Below are 16,050 nucleotides of genomic sequence, written 5' to 3'. Positions count from 1 at the left end.
TCACGCTCCCACAAAATCTCCTATCTGTGCCCCTGACTATCAAGTCCCCAATTACTAATGCTCTGCTCCTCTCCCCCCTTCACTTCTGAGCAACAGGGACAGACTCCGTGCCAGAGGCCCGTACCCCATGGCTTAAGCCTCCCCCCCCACAAGTATCCAAAGCGGTATACTTGTTTCTCAGGGGAACGACCGCAGTGGATCCCTGCACTGACTGCTTCTTCCCAGTCCCTCTTACAGTTACCCATCTATCTCCAATCTTTGGTGTAACTAATTCCCTGAAGCTGCTATCTATGACCCGGGGATAGTTATCTCGGACCATGCACCCCACTGGCTAGAGATTCGGTTTAGATCGGGACGAGAGCAGAGGCCGTTGTGGAGGTTTGGTTCAGGGTTGTTGATGGGTGGAGGTTTTTGTGATAAGATGTGGGCGGCGATTAAGGAGTTGAATCAAAATGGGGAGGTGTCGGCGACCATTTTTTGGGATGCACTGAAGGCAGTAGTCCGGGTGAAATTATTTTGTTTAAGGTTCGTGTGGATAGTAAAAGGACAGAGGAACATGACCGTCTAGTGAGCGAGATAATGGAGGCGGACAGGGAGTATTCGAGGGTGCCCACCGCGGTGGGACTGGCAAGAAGGAAAATGTTGCAGGGGCAGTTTGACAGGTTGACAATGGGGAGGGCGGTAGGGCAACTGCCTAGAGCAAGAGGGGTGCAATACGAGTATGGGGAAAAGGTGAACCACATGCTGGCGCACCAGCTGAGGAGGCTGGCCAGGGAAATATTGAAGATACGGACTGGGGCTGGGGGTGTGGTGTCGCAGTCGGGGAAGATAAACAAAACATTTAGGGAGTGTTACGGTACGAGGCAGACCCAGGGGAAGAGGAAGGGGACATCTGCTATTTCCTCCCTGACCTCCTTCAGTAGCCTTGGAAACAATCTATCTGACCCTGGCGATTTACCAACTTTCAAGGATTTCAACCCTTTGAGTACTTCCTCCCTCTTTATGATTATCCCATCCAACATCTCAGTGTTCCTCCTGGATTACTATATCTGCATCATCCATTTCCTTTGCAAACATGGAGACAAAATGTTCATTTAAAACCCTTCCCACAGCCTCTACATCTGCACACAAATTCCCTTCTTCATCTCTGATAGGTCCCACTTTTTCCTTAAATAACCTTTTACCATTAATATATTGGTAAAACATCTTTGGGTTTTCTTTAACTTTACTTGATAATCTTTTTCATGCCCTCTCTTCGATTTCCTTATTCTCTTTTTGACTTCATCTCTGCACTTCCTACATTCGTCTCGGCTATCTGCACTACTAAGTTCTTTTTGCCTATCATATGCCTTCTTTTTCAATTTGATCTTCCCCTGTATTCCTTTAGACAACCAGGATGGGTCTAGATTTGGCAGTGCCACTCTTATTTTTGGAGGGGACATGTCTCACTTGTACATTTAGGATCTCACTTTTTAGTGTCTCACACTGGTTTCCACAGATTTATCCTCTAGAAGTGCTGGCCTGTCCACCTCAGCTAAGTTCCTTCTCATTTCTGCAAAATGTGCCTTCCCCCAGCCCACCCGAAGACACAGGATGGATGCCGCACAGCTTACCGCTGGCATGGATAGGGCCAGCCACTGGTACCCCTGCTGGCAGGGGTGTGGTGTAGACGGCCAGGGGGAATGGTTGGGGACAGCAGCTGCAGTGCACCGTTTAGCCCATTGGACTTGTTTGGGCACGGGGGTATGCACCATACTAGCATGTCTGCCTTTTACCCCTGCAGACAATGGATTTTGGTATCCAACCAGGATTGGTTGGCATCAGCCTTGGCGAATACACTGAGGCTATATGAGCAGGAGCTGCTCGGGGAGGGCCCTGCAGCAGTGGAGTTTGCCACAGAGGAACAGGCACCAGCTGATGAGGATAGAGAGTCGGCTGCCCAACAGCCTGAGGAGGTGGTGGGAAGGAGGTGCCGCATTAGTGCCTGTGTTTCGAGGGCCTGCCGGACTGGGCGTGTCATCAAAGACTCCAGCTGAGCAGATGAACCATACGGCATGCCTACCAGACCATGGCGCTCCTGGAACCGCAGGGGTATGGGAGAGGATACCTGTTCCCGGTGGCCATCAAGGTGATGGTCGCCTTGAACTTTTCCACCACAGGCTCCTTCCAGATGTTGAGTGGGGGCCTGTCTGGGATCTCGCAGGGGCTCTGTATGCCCGGTCAGCACAATATATCAGCTTCAATGTGGACTAAACCCACCAGGGTGTCCGGGCAGTGGGGTTCGTCACCATCGTGGGGTGCCCCAGGTCCAAGCGGTGATCAACGGGTCTCATATCCCCCTACAATCACCAGTGCATGAGGGGCTGGCCTTCATAAACAGAAAGGGGTACCACCCCATCAAAATGCAGATGTGTTATCATAGAATTTACAGTGCAGAAGGAGGCCATTCGGCCCATCGAGTCTGCACCAGCTCTTGGAAAGAGCACCCTACCCAAGGTCAACACCTCCACCCTATCCCCATAACCCAGTAACCCCACCCAACACTAAGGGCAATTTTGGACACTAAGGGCAATTTACCATGGCCAATCCACCTACCCTGCACATCTTTGGACTGTGGGAGGAAACCGGAGCACCCGGAGGAAACCCACGCACACACGGGGAGGATGTGCAGACTCCGCACAGACAGTGACCCAAGCCGGAATCGAACCTGGGACCCTGGAGTTGTGAAGCAATTGTGCTATCCACAATGCTACCGTGCTGCCCCACCATGTGACCATGAACTGCACATCATGCATGTTTGCACCCGATACCCAGGCAGCTTGCACGACGCCCTCACCCTGGCACACTGAACAGTTCCTGACTCATTCGAGGCACACCCCCAGGTGAGAGTTTGTCTCTTGGGTGATTATCCCAGGGATTATCCCCTGCGGTCATGGCTGATGACATGTATCCGGAGACCACAAACCAATGTGGAGACCTACTACAATGACGTCCATGCAGCGACCAGACCCATGATCAAGAATGCATCGGTGACCTGAAGAAGCAGTTCAGGTTCCTGCACCGTGCTGGACAGTGTCCCACATCGTGATGGCCTGCTCCACATTGTGATGGCCTGCTGCGTCCTCCAAACAATCACGCAGTAGAGGGGTGGCGTGCTAGAGGAGGAGGATGAACACCAGGTCTCATCCGACGAGGAGGATGCAGAGGAGGGCAAGGATGTTCAGGGCATGCTGCATGGGCAACCAGGGCTGCCGCGCACTGGACACTCTAATCGCCTCCATGTTCAATGACTAGGGGAACTGACCAATGGTGACATGAACATCCTGTCCCAAACCCTCCTTCCCACCCAACCCCGGTCGCCGATCACACCCTCCCATGTCCACGCACCCTGCAGCACCCTCCCCCACTCCCCCCAGACCCGGTTTCTCTTCACTTGCATCACACTCCATGATTCGTACCTGCCTCACTACAGGGTGCAGGCCCTGAGTTGGCAGTGACAGCAGGTCTTGTCCATGAGATGGAGGTTGAGGAGAACCTGCTCTGCGATGAGCCTCTGGTGCTCTGCATTGTTTGACAACGTTTGACTCCAGCCCACGGTAGTGTAATGATATGCAGTAATAGTGTATATAACAAGTGTATATAGCACGTGCATATGGCCTCTGACCACTAAATGTCATGCAAGAGAATCATAGAATTTACAGCGCTGAAGGAGGCCATTCGGCCCATCGAGTCTGCACCGACGCTTGGAAAGAGCACCCTAGCCAAGCCACCCTCCACCCTCTCCCCACACCTTCACCCAATTCCCGTAACCCCACCTAAACCTTTTGGACACTAGGGGCAATTTAGCACAGCCAACCCACCTAACCTGCACATCTTTGGAACGTGGGAGGAAATCGGAGAACCCGGAGAAAACCCACGCAGACAAGGGGAGAACACGCAGACTCTGCACATACAGTGACCAAAGCCAGGAATTGAACCTGGGACCCTGGAGCTGTGAAGCAACTGTGCTAAGCACTGTGCTACCGTGCCTGCCCAAGAGGAATAGGACAGTGGAACCGGAATAGGAAAAAAACAGTCTTGATCAGCGTAACGGGAGCTGTTATTATCATGGTTAGAAGCTCCACAGTTTGGTTAGCAATAGTTTAGTTCACCCACAGTTTATTCAACATTAAAAAACTATCTAGTGTTGAACTAGATGTTTTGTTGTACACTGATTCATTTGTTATCATAGTACACAAACATAACAGGCAGCACTTTCCATTGTCCGTCTGGGTAATCCCTGCATGTGAGCTGGCCATTCCACCCGAACCCTAACCCTTGGGGTGGCGGGGAGAGGGAGCAATGTACGGTGTCTGACCTGGAGGCCCAGACCCGTGCCAACCTCCAACGGCTGCCCATCATCCCCCCCATCCAGCTCAGCCCATCCCTCACACCCTTCTGACAGAGCACAGAGGCAGGTTGGAATGTTTGTGAACAGGTGAACATGTTTCTGCAAGTTTGTGCCCCAGCCCCTATCGCTATCCAATGCGTTGCACCCGTGTAAACTTAACTGATGTCTAACATTCTGGCCTTACGGGCCGTAATGTTCCATCCAGGTAGATCCCCAGGCAGTGCATCAGGGATGGAGGAGACCTGCTATTCCTGGCCTGTGACCTGGGTCCCCTTTAGTGGCTGTCCTCTGGAGCAACTGGGCCTGAATGGACCCAGCAGTCTCTCGGGTGTCCCAGGTGGTGTGGTGCCAACCTGTTCTGCCCGTTGCCCATCGGATGCTCCAGGAACAGGCGTCGGAAGTCTGAGGTTCCACCACCTCCCCTGCGGAATCACCAGCAAGGGCCCCATCACCTCCTCCTCCTTTAGGGTGCTCGATGGCAACTGGGCTAGTTCTTGGGGTGTGGGTATAACAGGAGCAAGCTCTCGTCTCAACCAAGGTCTCAATGTTCACAGCCATGGAGCACAGGGACTGGGCCATCTCCTTCTGGGACTGTGCCAAGTCCCTTTCTGACTGGCTCAGGTAAGCCAGCGCTCAGGCAATGCTGTCGACGCCTGCATCCAAGACCCGTTGTGACTGGGCCAAGCTCTGGAGTGCTGCTGCAATGTCCAGGTGGCCCTGGACTGCCCTGTCATGTGCCTCAACCACTGCCCGCACAGAGTGTCCCAGGCCTTGGACATCTTGGGTGTCTTGGGGAGAGATAGGAATTGGATGAAAAACGTCTAGTGAATACTCTGGAATTCCCCGGAATAAAATAATTTGCACTTGTGCCAATCCTAAGCAAGAAGCCAAGTGTCAAGTTAGTGGTAACTCTTCACCGGTTTATATGTCCATAACTGAGTAAAGGAATAGTGTGATCGGAATCATTTTCTTGTGTCTGTTTTGAGATCTTTCCAACCTTTTTGCTTGCTATAAGATCATTCACTTTTATTGTTTTAACAAATATTGTAGATTTTTGGGGGATTATAGGTTCATCAGCAACTCCAATGAAGTTGTTCCTCCATAGTTTAAAAATAAAATACATGTTTTGCTCTGTGATCTGACTTATCCATATTAACAGCAGCTGGGATCGTAACAAAAATGCAGGAAAAGCAATGAATTCTGTTGAAAGGTTATGATCCAAAGTATTAATTCTGTTTCTCTCTCTACAGATGCTGTCAAACCTACTGAGTATTTCCAGCATTTTCTATTTTAATTGCCTTTTATTACTTTTTATTAATTCCTGTCTGTGACAATACTTCAATGTGATTGGCTGCTTACCCTGCTGATGATACCACTGTTGCTGGATGTCTGGAAATGGGAAAGGGGAAATCCACACCACACAGATTTTTGGCAGCAGCTTTCTTTGAAGTCAACGATGAGTTGGGTGTTAAAAGTACCTACACCTCAGGGACTGCGGCAGTTCAAGAAGGCAGCTCACCACCACCTTCTCCAGGACAATTAGGGATGGACAATAAATGCTGACTCTTCTAGCAACACCAACATCCTTTGAGCGAATATTGGGCGAAATTCTCCCCAAACGGCGCGATGTCCGCCGACTGGCGCCCAAAACGGCGCCAATCAGACGGGCATCGCGCCGCCCCAAAGGTGCGGAATGCTCCGCATCTTTGGGGGCCGAGCCCCAACATTGAGGGGCTAGGCCGACGCCGGAGGGATTTCCGCCCCGCCATCTGGCGGAAACGGCCTTTGTTGCCCCGCCAGCTGTCGCGGAAATGACATATCGGGGCGGCGTATGCGCGGGAGCGTCAGCGGCCGCTGACAATTTCCCGCGCATGCTCAGTGGAGGGAGTCTCTTCCGCCTCCGCCATGGTGGAGACCATGGTGGAGGCGGAAGGGAAAGAGTGCCCCCACGACACAGGCCCGCCCGCGGATTGGTGGGCCCCGATCGCGGGCCACACCACCGTGGGGGCACCCCCCGGGGCCAGATCACCCCGCGCCCCCCCCAGGACCCCGGAGCCTGCCCACGCCGCCTTGTCCCGCCGTTCAAAAGGTGGGTTAATCCACGCCGGCGGGACAGGCAATTTATTGGCGGGACTTCAGCCCATCCGGCCGGAGAATCCAGCGGGGGGGCCCGCCAACTGGCGCGGCCCGATTCCCGCCCCCGCCCAATATCCGGTACCGGAGACTTCGGCAACCGGCGGGGGCGGGATTCACGGCAGCCCCCGTCGATTCTCCAACCCGGCGGGGGGTCGGAGAATGACACCCATTATATATGCAAAATTACCACATGCATTTGTGCAAACTCCAAAACCTGCTGTTAGTTTTAGAGGAGCAATGACGATGATGCTGACAATTTCACTGTGATTCAGACAACTATATCCAGCCACAAATCTTTGTTCTTACCCGAGGTCCCTCAACAGCCTCACCTCTCTAAACGTTGAGCACTGCTACTTACATCTTCCCCTCCCTCAAGTTCCACTCCCCCACAAAGCCCCCTTCCTCCACAAAACCCCCTTCCCCCTTAAAACTCCCGTTCCCATATACCCTATGCTCCCTCACCCAACAACACTCTTAACGCAGTTGTTTTGTATGACTTGCACATTCATTACTTACCTGGTTCCCATTTAGAATGTAATCATGTTTGATGGCATAGACCTTGGCCACAGAGAATGCAACAGCAAAGCCAACAATAGCGATTGAGAAGGCATCAGCAAAGCTCTGCTGTAGGACAGCAGTATTGGGAGTGAGCGGGCTTTGATAGCTGAAACAGATACAAAGAGCAATTCACCATTTGACTTCAACTTTGTCTGCAAAGCACCTTAATGATTCAATGAAGCTTACTTGCGTTTCTGGCACCCTATAGTTTTAATTTATAAACGCTTATCTGCAGAGCAAGCTGCCCCACAGTAGGAGCCTGTTTTCCATGAGGTTTAGGGAGTCAAGAGCAAGAATTGACCTCATACAGGTTTGGAAGGTGTAAATTAGCTACTGTCACTGTTCAGTGACCCATGATTTAGAGAGAGGGGAAATTATCCAGTATTCCTGCTCAACCTTTTTATTGGCTTTGTAGTGCTTTCACACAACTGAATGGCTTGCTAAGCCATTTCAGAGTGCATTTAAGAGTCAACCACATTACTGTGGGCTTGAAGTCACGTGTAGGCCAGAGCAGGTGAGGACAACAGAATTATTAGTGAACCAGCTATGTATTTTTTACAGCAATCGACAATAGTTTTGTGGTCATCATTAGACCTTTAATTCCAGATAATTATTTTATTCAAGTTCCACCACCTGCCTGGCAGGATTTGAACCTGGGTCCCCAGAGTATTACCCTGGGTCTCTGGATCACCAATCCAGTAACAATGAAGATTTTAGTTTAGACGGGCAGCATGGTCGACACAGGCTTGGGGGGCAGAAGGGCCTGCTCCTGTGCTGTACCTTTCTTTGTTCTAATACCACTGAATCATAAGAGGGGAAAGCAGCCAGGGTTTCTATTCCTGGTCACAGTCCAATGACCCCTGGGTTAGAGAGTGAGAAAAGTGAGATGAATTAAGTTGGCCTGTGTAGCATATAAGCACCAGAAGAGACCAGTTGGGCCAAATAGTTGTTCTGTTAATTCTATGTAATATTTGAGGCAAAAAACCTAACTGACCCACACAAGGCAGGAATCCTTGAATTTGGAAGTCAGGATTCAATCTTAAAAGAATGAGGAATAAAAGTTAGAAACAAAGCACTAACCCACTCGTTAGGTTTCCAATAATGTCAACATTATATTTTTCTTTGAAGTTGAATCCATACGAGACACCTGTTGCAATTATTGTCTGTGAACATAATGAAGAAAAGTCAACAATTCTAATTTACTCTTCTAGTTTTATTGATATATCTAGTTTAGTCTCCACAAGTTGTACAACAGCTTTATTGTTTATTGAAGTTACAGACAATGGGCGAAATTCTCCTACCCGCCCCGCCACATTTCTGCGCCGACCGGCCGGCGGGAGTCTCCGTAACACCGGCCGGTCAATGGGGTTTCCCATTGTGGGGCAGCCCCACGCCGTCGGGAAACCCCCGGGCGTCGGCAGAACGGAGACTCCCGCCGGCGGAGAATGACGCCCAATGTTTCTGATGTATTTATATAGAAAATGAATCTACAAGAAGTGCAGACAATGAGTGTTGAAATGAACTCCCCTCTGATAACAACATGTCAAGCAATACAAAAGTGAAGTTAGAGATAACTATATTTCAGCAATAAACTATAATCGAACTAGAAGAAGGGTTAACAAATGTATGAGCAACAAGACAAGCTCAAGGCTATTTCTCCACTTTCTAGAATCCAGTGCAAAGTATTAGGATAATGGGCAGGTTTCTCCATCCCGCTGCACCTGTTTTCTGGTGTGACACGCCCCTGCCGGCAGTGAGATTCTCTATACCAGCAACCGACCAATGGGGTTTCCCATTGTGGACACCCCCACGCCGTTGGCAAATCCGCGGCGTGAATGCGCTGCCGGTAAAACGGAGGATCCCGCTGATGGAGAATCCAGCCCCATGTTTACTTCCATTTTATATCTGTGGCATGGATTCATAAACAGAATTATTATGGTGCAGAAGGAGGTATTCGGCCCATCGTGATGGTACTAGCTCTCAAAATGAAAAATATGTCTTAGTGCCATTCCCCTGCCTTTTCCTTGAACCTCTGCACAAAACAATCATATTATGCCCTTGTGAATGCCTCGATGATCCTGCCTCCACCACATTTACAAGCCGTGCATTCCAAACCCAACTACTTGCTGTTTGGAAAGGTTTTCTCACATCACGTTTGCTTCTCCCCAAGGCCCCCAAATCACTTTGTATCTGTGCCCTCTCATCCCTCATCCCTGATTCTTTTATGAGTGACAACAGATTTTCACTATCTACCCTGTCCATCCCCTTCATGATTTTGAACATCTCTATCAAATCTCCTCTTATCCTTCTTCTCTCCAAGGAGAAGAGTCCCACCCTCTCCAATCCCCAAACTCAATCCAAACTGATAGCAAACCTGATGGGATGGTGCAATGTGAGGAGGCCACTGGGAAATAACACTCTGTTAAGTTTGTGTCTAGAAAATGACGCTGGCTTCTGATCACCAAGGCACAGAGCAGCTGTAGAGAAAGTCAACAAACAGCAAATATTGGCAATCAAAGGTGTTTGAGTTCTCATATTTGGTCCAATACTCTCAGGTTTGGCAACTGTTTGAAGCTAATAAAATGTTCCCAATGGCTGAGATATGAGCTTTCAATGTGTTATATTGGGGTAGTGAATATTTCACTTCAATACCCATAGAATCCCTACAGTGCAGTAGGAGGCCATTTGGCCCATCAAATCTCTACCGACCCCCTGAAAGAGCACCCCACCTTAACCCTACCTAAGCTTTGTACACTAAAGTGCAATTTAGCATGGCCAATCCACCTAACCTGTACATTTTTGGACTGCGGAAGGAAACCGGAGCACCGGTGGAAACCCTCGCAGACATGGGGAGAAAGTGCAAACTTCACACAGACAGTCACACAGACAGTCACCAAGGCTGGAATTAAACCAGGACCCTGGTGCTGTGAGACAGCAGTGCCACCATGCTGCCCACAGTGATTCCCCCTCTCCTCACTTTTATCAGAGGCACCAAACAATATTAAATTAATGGGTTAATGCAGCTCTCAGATAGCAGAGGGAGAATTTTAATCCAAGTGCGTTCATTTCCAATTGGAATTTGTACCCACAAAGTTAGTCAAGGCAAAATATCACATGAACCGCATTGGGAAATGTGGTGTGAACAATGTACTTTGTCGATACTGAATAAAACAATTTTCAGCATTGCCAATTCCAATTGTTATAAAATAATTGATTGTGGTGAACTTATGTAACCATTATTTATAATTATACTACTTTTATATATCAGTTACGAACGCAAAAAGAACCTACCACCAGGAAACTACCACACCTTGAAGTTATTACAATGCAATTGAGTGGCCCTGACTCCCAATAACCTCAATAAGAATTGATTGTCCCAAACCAAAATGCCTGCTCTCTCGACAGTAGAAATGAGGATCAAATAGAAGTACAAAAACAAATAAATCAAGGGGAAGAACGAACAATATTCAATTTAAATTATATATAAATTTTGGGAGATAATCATGTTCTGGCAATACCACTGGAATAGTAATCCAGAGGCCCAGACTAATGCTCTGGGGAATAGGTTCAACTCCCACCTTGACAACAGGTGGAATTTGTATTCAATTTAGAAAGCTGGAATATAAAGCTAGTCACAGTAATGGTGGCCATGAAATTATTGTCATTTGTTGTAAAACCCCATCTTGCCCTTGAGGGAAGGAAATTCCTTCCGGTTTTGACCCACAGCAATAATTCTTAACAACCCTCAAAGGGCAATTAGGGACAGTTTAAGTATTTTCCTGTACCATGACAACACTGGCATCAACCCAACAGTGTGAAAAATTGCCCAGGCATGTCCTGTACACAAAAGCAGGACAATTGAAACACAAACAATTACCACCCTTTCGGTCAACAGTAAAGTGATGGAAGGTGTCATTAACAACAGGATTGGATAGGGTGGACAGTGAGAGCCTTTTTCCTCGGATGGTGATGTCTAGCACGAGGGGACATAGCTTTAAATTGAGGGGAGGTAGATACAAGACAGATGTCAGAGGTAGGTTCTTTACTCAGAGAGTAGTAAGGACATGGAATGCCCTGCCTGCAACAGTAGTGGACTCGCCAACACTACGGGCATTCAAATGGTCATTGGATAAACATATGGACGATAAGGGAATAGTGTAGATGGGCTTTAGAGTGGTTTCACAGGGCGGCGCAACATCGAGGGCCGAAGGGCCTGTACTGCGCTGTAATGTTCTATGTTCTATCAAAAAGTATTTACTCAACAATATCCTGCTCACTGATGCTCAGTTTGGATTCCACCAGGGTTACTCAGCTCCTGACCTCATTACAGCCTTGGTCCAAACATGGACCAAGAGCTGAACTCCAGAGGCGAAGCAAGAGAAACGAGGCCCCTTGGGCTTCACACCGCAAATGATCGTCCCGCCGACTGATTCACTGGGACCACGCCCGCCAGCTCCCCGCCAACAAGGGGGAGCAGAACATAAACCGATCCTGCAGAGCAAACCCTGTAATGTTCTTTGATTGGGCTAATGTTGAATCTGGATATTGTAGTGTGAACAAAGAACATTACACTTGGTTTTATAAACAAAGTTACTTATTACAACACTACACCAACAAATTACTAAAATACAGTTGGAAATAATGGTCTCACACTAACGTACACTAAGATACTACAGAGCTACTCAAATGTGCGACTACTACAAACTCCTTACCAACACCTTCTCCTGGAACACATGATGTGTCCGGGCCATGTGTCTGCAAACTCACACCACCTGGTGGTCGGATGCTGGAACTACAACAGTTATACATATATTATTATTTACACACAGATGATAATACAGATGATGATCTACTTATCATCACAAACCCCACACAGCTCGCAGCCGTGCCACCGAGTAGACCAGCCCCACAATTCGAGGATGGCGACTTGGCCCGATTTTTGGCTGCAGTTGAGTGCAGAAGGAGTGCCCTGTTTCCCTGAGGAGCTTGGAGAGTCACGGGTGAATGTAATGCAACATGAATCCAAGGTCCCGCTTGAGGCCCTACTCATGTGTGCGGAACTTGGCTATAAGTATCTGCTCGGCGATTTTGCGTTGTCGAGCGTCCTGTAGGCCGCCTTGGAGAATGCTTACCCGGAGATCAGAGGCTGAATGCCCATGACTGCTGAAGTGTTCCCTGACTGGAAGGCAACATTCCTGCCTGGAGATTGTCGCGCGATGCCCGTTCACCCTTTGTCACAGCGTCTGCATGGTCTCGCCAATGTAACATGCTTCGGGACATCCTTTCCTGCAGCGTATGAGGTAGACAACGTTGGCCGAGTCGCATGAGTATGTACCGCGTACCTGGTGGGTGGTCTTCTCAAGTGTAATGGGGAATTCTCCCAGTGAGCCAGAGAAGACACAGCCAGAGTGAGACAGCAAAGAGTGAGTTTGGGAATTTGAATCTAGGTGGGAATTCGAAGCTTGGGGGGGGAGGAGGTGTTTTTTATCTCTGGTTAGTGACTGGTAAGTAGTTTTTCTTTTAATTGTCTAATTTATTGATTTTTTCTTTTGTTTTTTGGAATTGTAGTTGTATAAGTTTACCTTAGGTTAAGACATGGCAGGAGATCTCAGACCCATGTCATGCTCCTCTTGTGCGATGTGGGAGCTCAGGGACACATCCACTCTCCCTGGCTCCTTCACGTGCAAGAAGTGTGTCCAGTTGCAGCTCCTGTTAGACCGTTTGACGGCTCTGGAGCTGTGGATGGATTCACTTTGGAGCATCCGTGATGCTGAGGACGTCGTGGATAGCACGTTTAGCGAGTTGGTCACACCGCAGGTGAAAGGTACTGAGGGAGATAGAAAATGGGTGACAGAGCAAGAGTAGGAAGGCAGTGCAGGTGTCCCCTGCGGTCACCTCCCCGCAAAACAGATATATTACTTTGGATACTGTTGAGGGAGATGGCTCACCAGGGGAAGGCAGCAGCAGCCAGGTTCATGGAACCGTGGCTGGCTCTGCTGCGCAGCTGGGCAGGAAGAAGAATGGCAGGGCTATAGTGATAGGGGACTCAATCGTAAGGGGACTATTCCCCTTAAGATTGAACCTGGGGAGGGTTTAAACTAATGTGGCAGGGGGATGGGAACCGATGCAGGATGTTGGAAGGTAGCAAAACAGGCAGTTCTGCGAACACAATCGAGACTCCAGGATGGTATGTTGCCTCCCTGGTGCAAGGGTCAAGGATGTCTCGGAACGGCTGAAGAACACTCTGGCTGGGGAGGGTGAACAGCCAGCTGTCGTGGTGCACATAGGTAAAAAAAGGGGACGAGGTCCTACAAGCTGAATTCAGGGAGTTAGGAGTTAAACTAAAAAGTAAGACCTCAAAGGTAGTAATCTCAGGATTGCTACCAGTGCCACGAGCTAGTCAGAATAGGAATGTCAGGATAGATAGGATGAATGCGTGGCTCGAGAGATGGTGCAAGAGGGAGGGATTCAAATTCCTGGGGCACTGGAACATGTTCTGGGGAGGTGGGACCAGTACAAACCGGACGGTCTGCACCTGGGCAGGAATGGGACTGATGTCCTAGGCGGGCGTTTTGCTAGAGCTGTTGGGGAGGGTTTAAACTAATGTGGCAGGGGGATGGGAACCGATGCAGGATGTTGGAAGGTAGCAAAACAGGGACAGAAACAAAAGGCAGTAAGGGGGAAAGTGTAAGGCAGAGAAGCCATCGTCAAAAATCAAAAAGGGCGACAGTACAAGGTACAGTGACTGTGGGGAGCTCAGTGAATAGGACCAGGAATACTAAAAGGAATAAAACGGGAAGTAAAAACATTAATGGTAAGCAACATGGCAGGTTGCTACATGAAGATATTGGTTCAACGACAAGGAAAATTAGGAGAAAAGTTAAGAGGAAATATAACTGAGGAGAGGTTACTGATCGAGGTGTTAAGAATCAAAACAGAGGTAAAAAAGCCAACATAAGTGTACTTTACCTGAATGCTCGTAGTATTCGGAATAAGGTAAATGGGTTGTTGGCGCAAATCATCGTGAATGACTATGATTTAGTGGCCGTTATTGAAACATGGTTAAAGGATGGTTACGACTGGGAGTTAAATATCCACGGGTATCAAACTATTCGGAAGGACAGAGTGGATGGTAAGGGAGGTGGTGTAGCTATGTTATTTAAGGATGACATCCGGGCAATAGTAAGGGATAACATCGGTGCTATGGAGGATAAGATTGAATACATTTGGGTGGAAATCAGGAATAGTAAGGCGAAAAGGTCACTGATAGGAGTAGTCTATAGGCCACCAAATAGTAACATTATGGTGGGGCAGGCAATAAACAAAGAAATAACAGATGCATGTAGAAATGGTACAGCAGTTATCATGGGGGATTTTAATCTACATGTCGATTGGTTTAACCAGGTCGGTCAAGGCAGCTTTGAGGAGGAGTTTATGGAATGTATATGCGATAGTTTCCTAGAACAGTATGTAATGGAACCTACGAGGGAACAAACGGTCCTAGATCTGGCCCTGTGTAATGAGACAAGATTGATTCATGATCTCATAGTTAGGGATCCTCTCGGAAGGAGCAATCACAATATGGTGGAATTTAAAATACAGATGGAGAGTGAGAAGGGAAATTCAAGCACTAGTGTTTTGTGCTTAAACAAAGGAGATTACAATGGGTTGAGAGAAGAACTAGCTAAGGTAGACTGGGAGCAAAGACTTTATGGTGAAACAGTTGAGGAACAGTGGAGAACATTCCAAGTGATTTTTCACAGTGCTCAGCAAAGGTTTATACCAACAAAAAGGAAGGACGGTAGAGATAGGGAAAATCGACCGTGGATATCTAAGGAAATAAGGGAGAGTATCAAATTGAAGGAAAAAGCATACAAAGTGGCAAAGATTAGTGGGAGATTAGAGGACTCAGAAATCTTTAGGGGGCAACAGAAAGCTACTAAAAAAGCTATAAAGAAGAGTATGATAGATTATGAGAGTAAACTTGCTCAGAATATAAAAACAGATAGTAAACGTTTCTACAAATATATAAAACAAAAAAGAGTGGCTAAGGTAAATATTGGTCCTTTAGAGGATGAGAAGGGCGATTTAATAATGGGAGATGAGGAAATGGCTGAGGAACTGAACAGGTTTTTTGGGTTAGTCTTCACAGTGAAAGACACAAATAACATGCCAGTGACTGATAGAAATGAGGCTATGACAGGTGAGGACCTTGAGAGGGTTGTTATCACTAAGGATGTAGTGATGGGCAAGCTCATGGGGCGAAAGGTAGACAAGTCTCCTGGCCCTGATGGAATGCATCCCAGAAAAGAGATGGCTAGAGAAATTGCAAATGCACTCGTGATAATTCACCAAAATGCACTAGACTCTGGGGTGGTCCCGGCGGATTGGAAATTAGCAAACGTGACACCACTGTTTAAAAAAGGAGGTAGGCAGAAAGCGGGTAATTATAGGCCAGTGAGCGTAACGTCGGTAGTAGGGAAGATGCTTGAATCTATCATCAAGGAAGAAATAGCGAGGCATCTGAATGGAAATTGTCCCATTGGGCAGACGCAGCATGGGTTCAAAAAGGGCAGGTCGTGCCTAACTAATTTAGTGGAATTTTTTGAGGACATTAGCAGTGTGGTGGATAACGGGGAGCCAATGGATATGGTATATCTGGATTTCCAGAAAGCCTTTGACAAGGTGCCACATAAAAAAGGTTGCTGCATAAGATAAAGATGCATGGATAGAGGATTGGTTAATTAATAGAAAGCAAAGAGTGGGGATTAATGGGTGTTTCTCTGGTTGGCAATCAGTAGCTAGTGGTGTCCCTCAGGGATCAGTGTTGGGCCCACAATTGTTCACAATTTACATAGATGATTTGGAGTTGGGGACAAAGGGCAATGTGTCCAAGTTTGCAGACAACACTAAGATGAGTGGTAAAGCAAAAAGTGCAGAGGATACTGGATGTCTGCAGAGGGATT

General features: G+C 48.0%; 1 protein-coding gene across 2 annotated transcripts in view; it reads right to left on the bottom strand.

The window, feature by feature from the left end:
• The window catches only part of LOC140388192 (chloride anion exchanger-like), a 226,603-nt gene that overhangs the window by 161,512 nt on the left and 49,041 nt on the right, over positions 1-16,050 (bottom strand). For both annotated transcript variants that reach the window (XM_072471963.1, XM_072471964.1), the window contains exons 7-8: positions 8,165-8,247; positions 7,043-7,190 (exon numbers count right to left, since the gene is read on the bottom strand). In XM_072471963.1, the coding sequence (XP_072328064.1) occupies positions 7,043-7,190; positions 8,165-8,247 (231 nt within the window). The remainder of the gene's footprint in view (positions 1-7,042; positions 7,191-8,164; positions 8,248-16,050) is intronic.

Source organism: Scyliorhinus torazame, chromosome 13 (assembly GCF_047496885.1).
Source record: "Scyliorhinus torazame isolate Kashiwa2021f chromosome 13, sScyTor2.1, whole genome shotgun sequence".
NCBI lineage: Eukaryota > Metazoa > Chordata > Chondrichthyes > Carcharhiniformes > Scyliorhinidae > Scyliorhinus > Scyliorhinus torazame.
The sequence above is the reverse complement of the archived record's forward strand: the minus strand, read 5'-3'. Positions and strand labels throughout refer to the sequence as shown.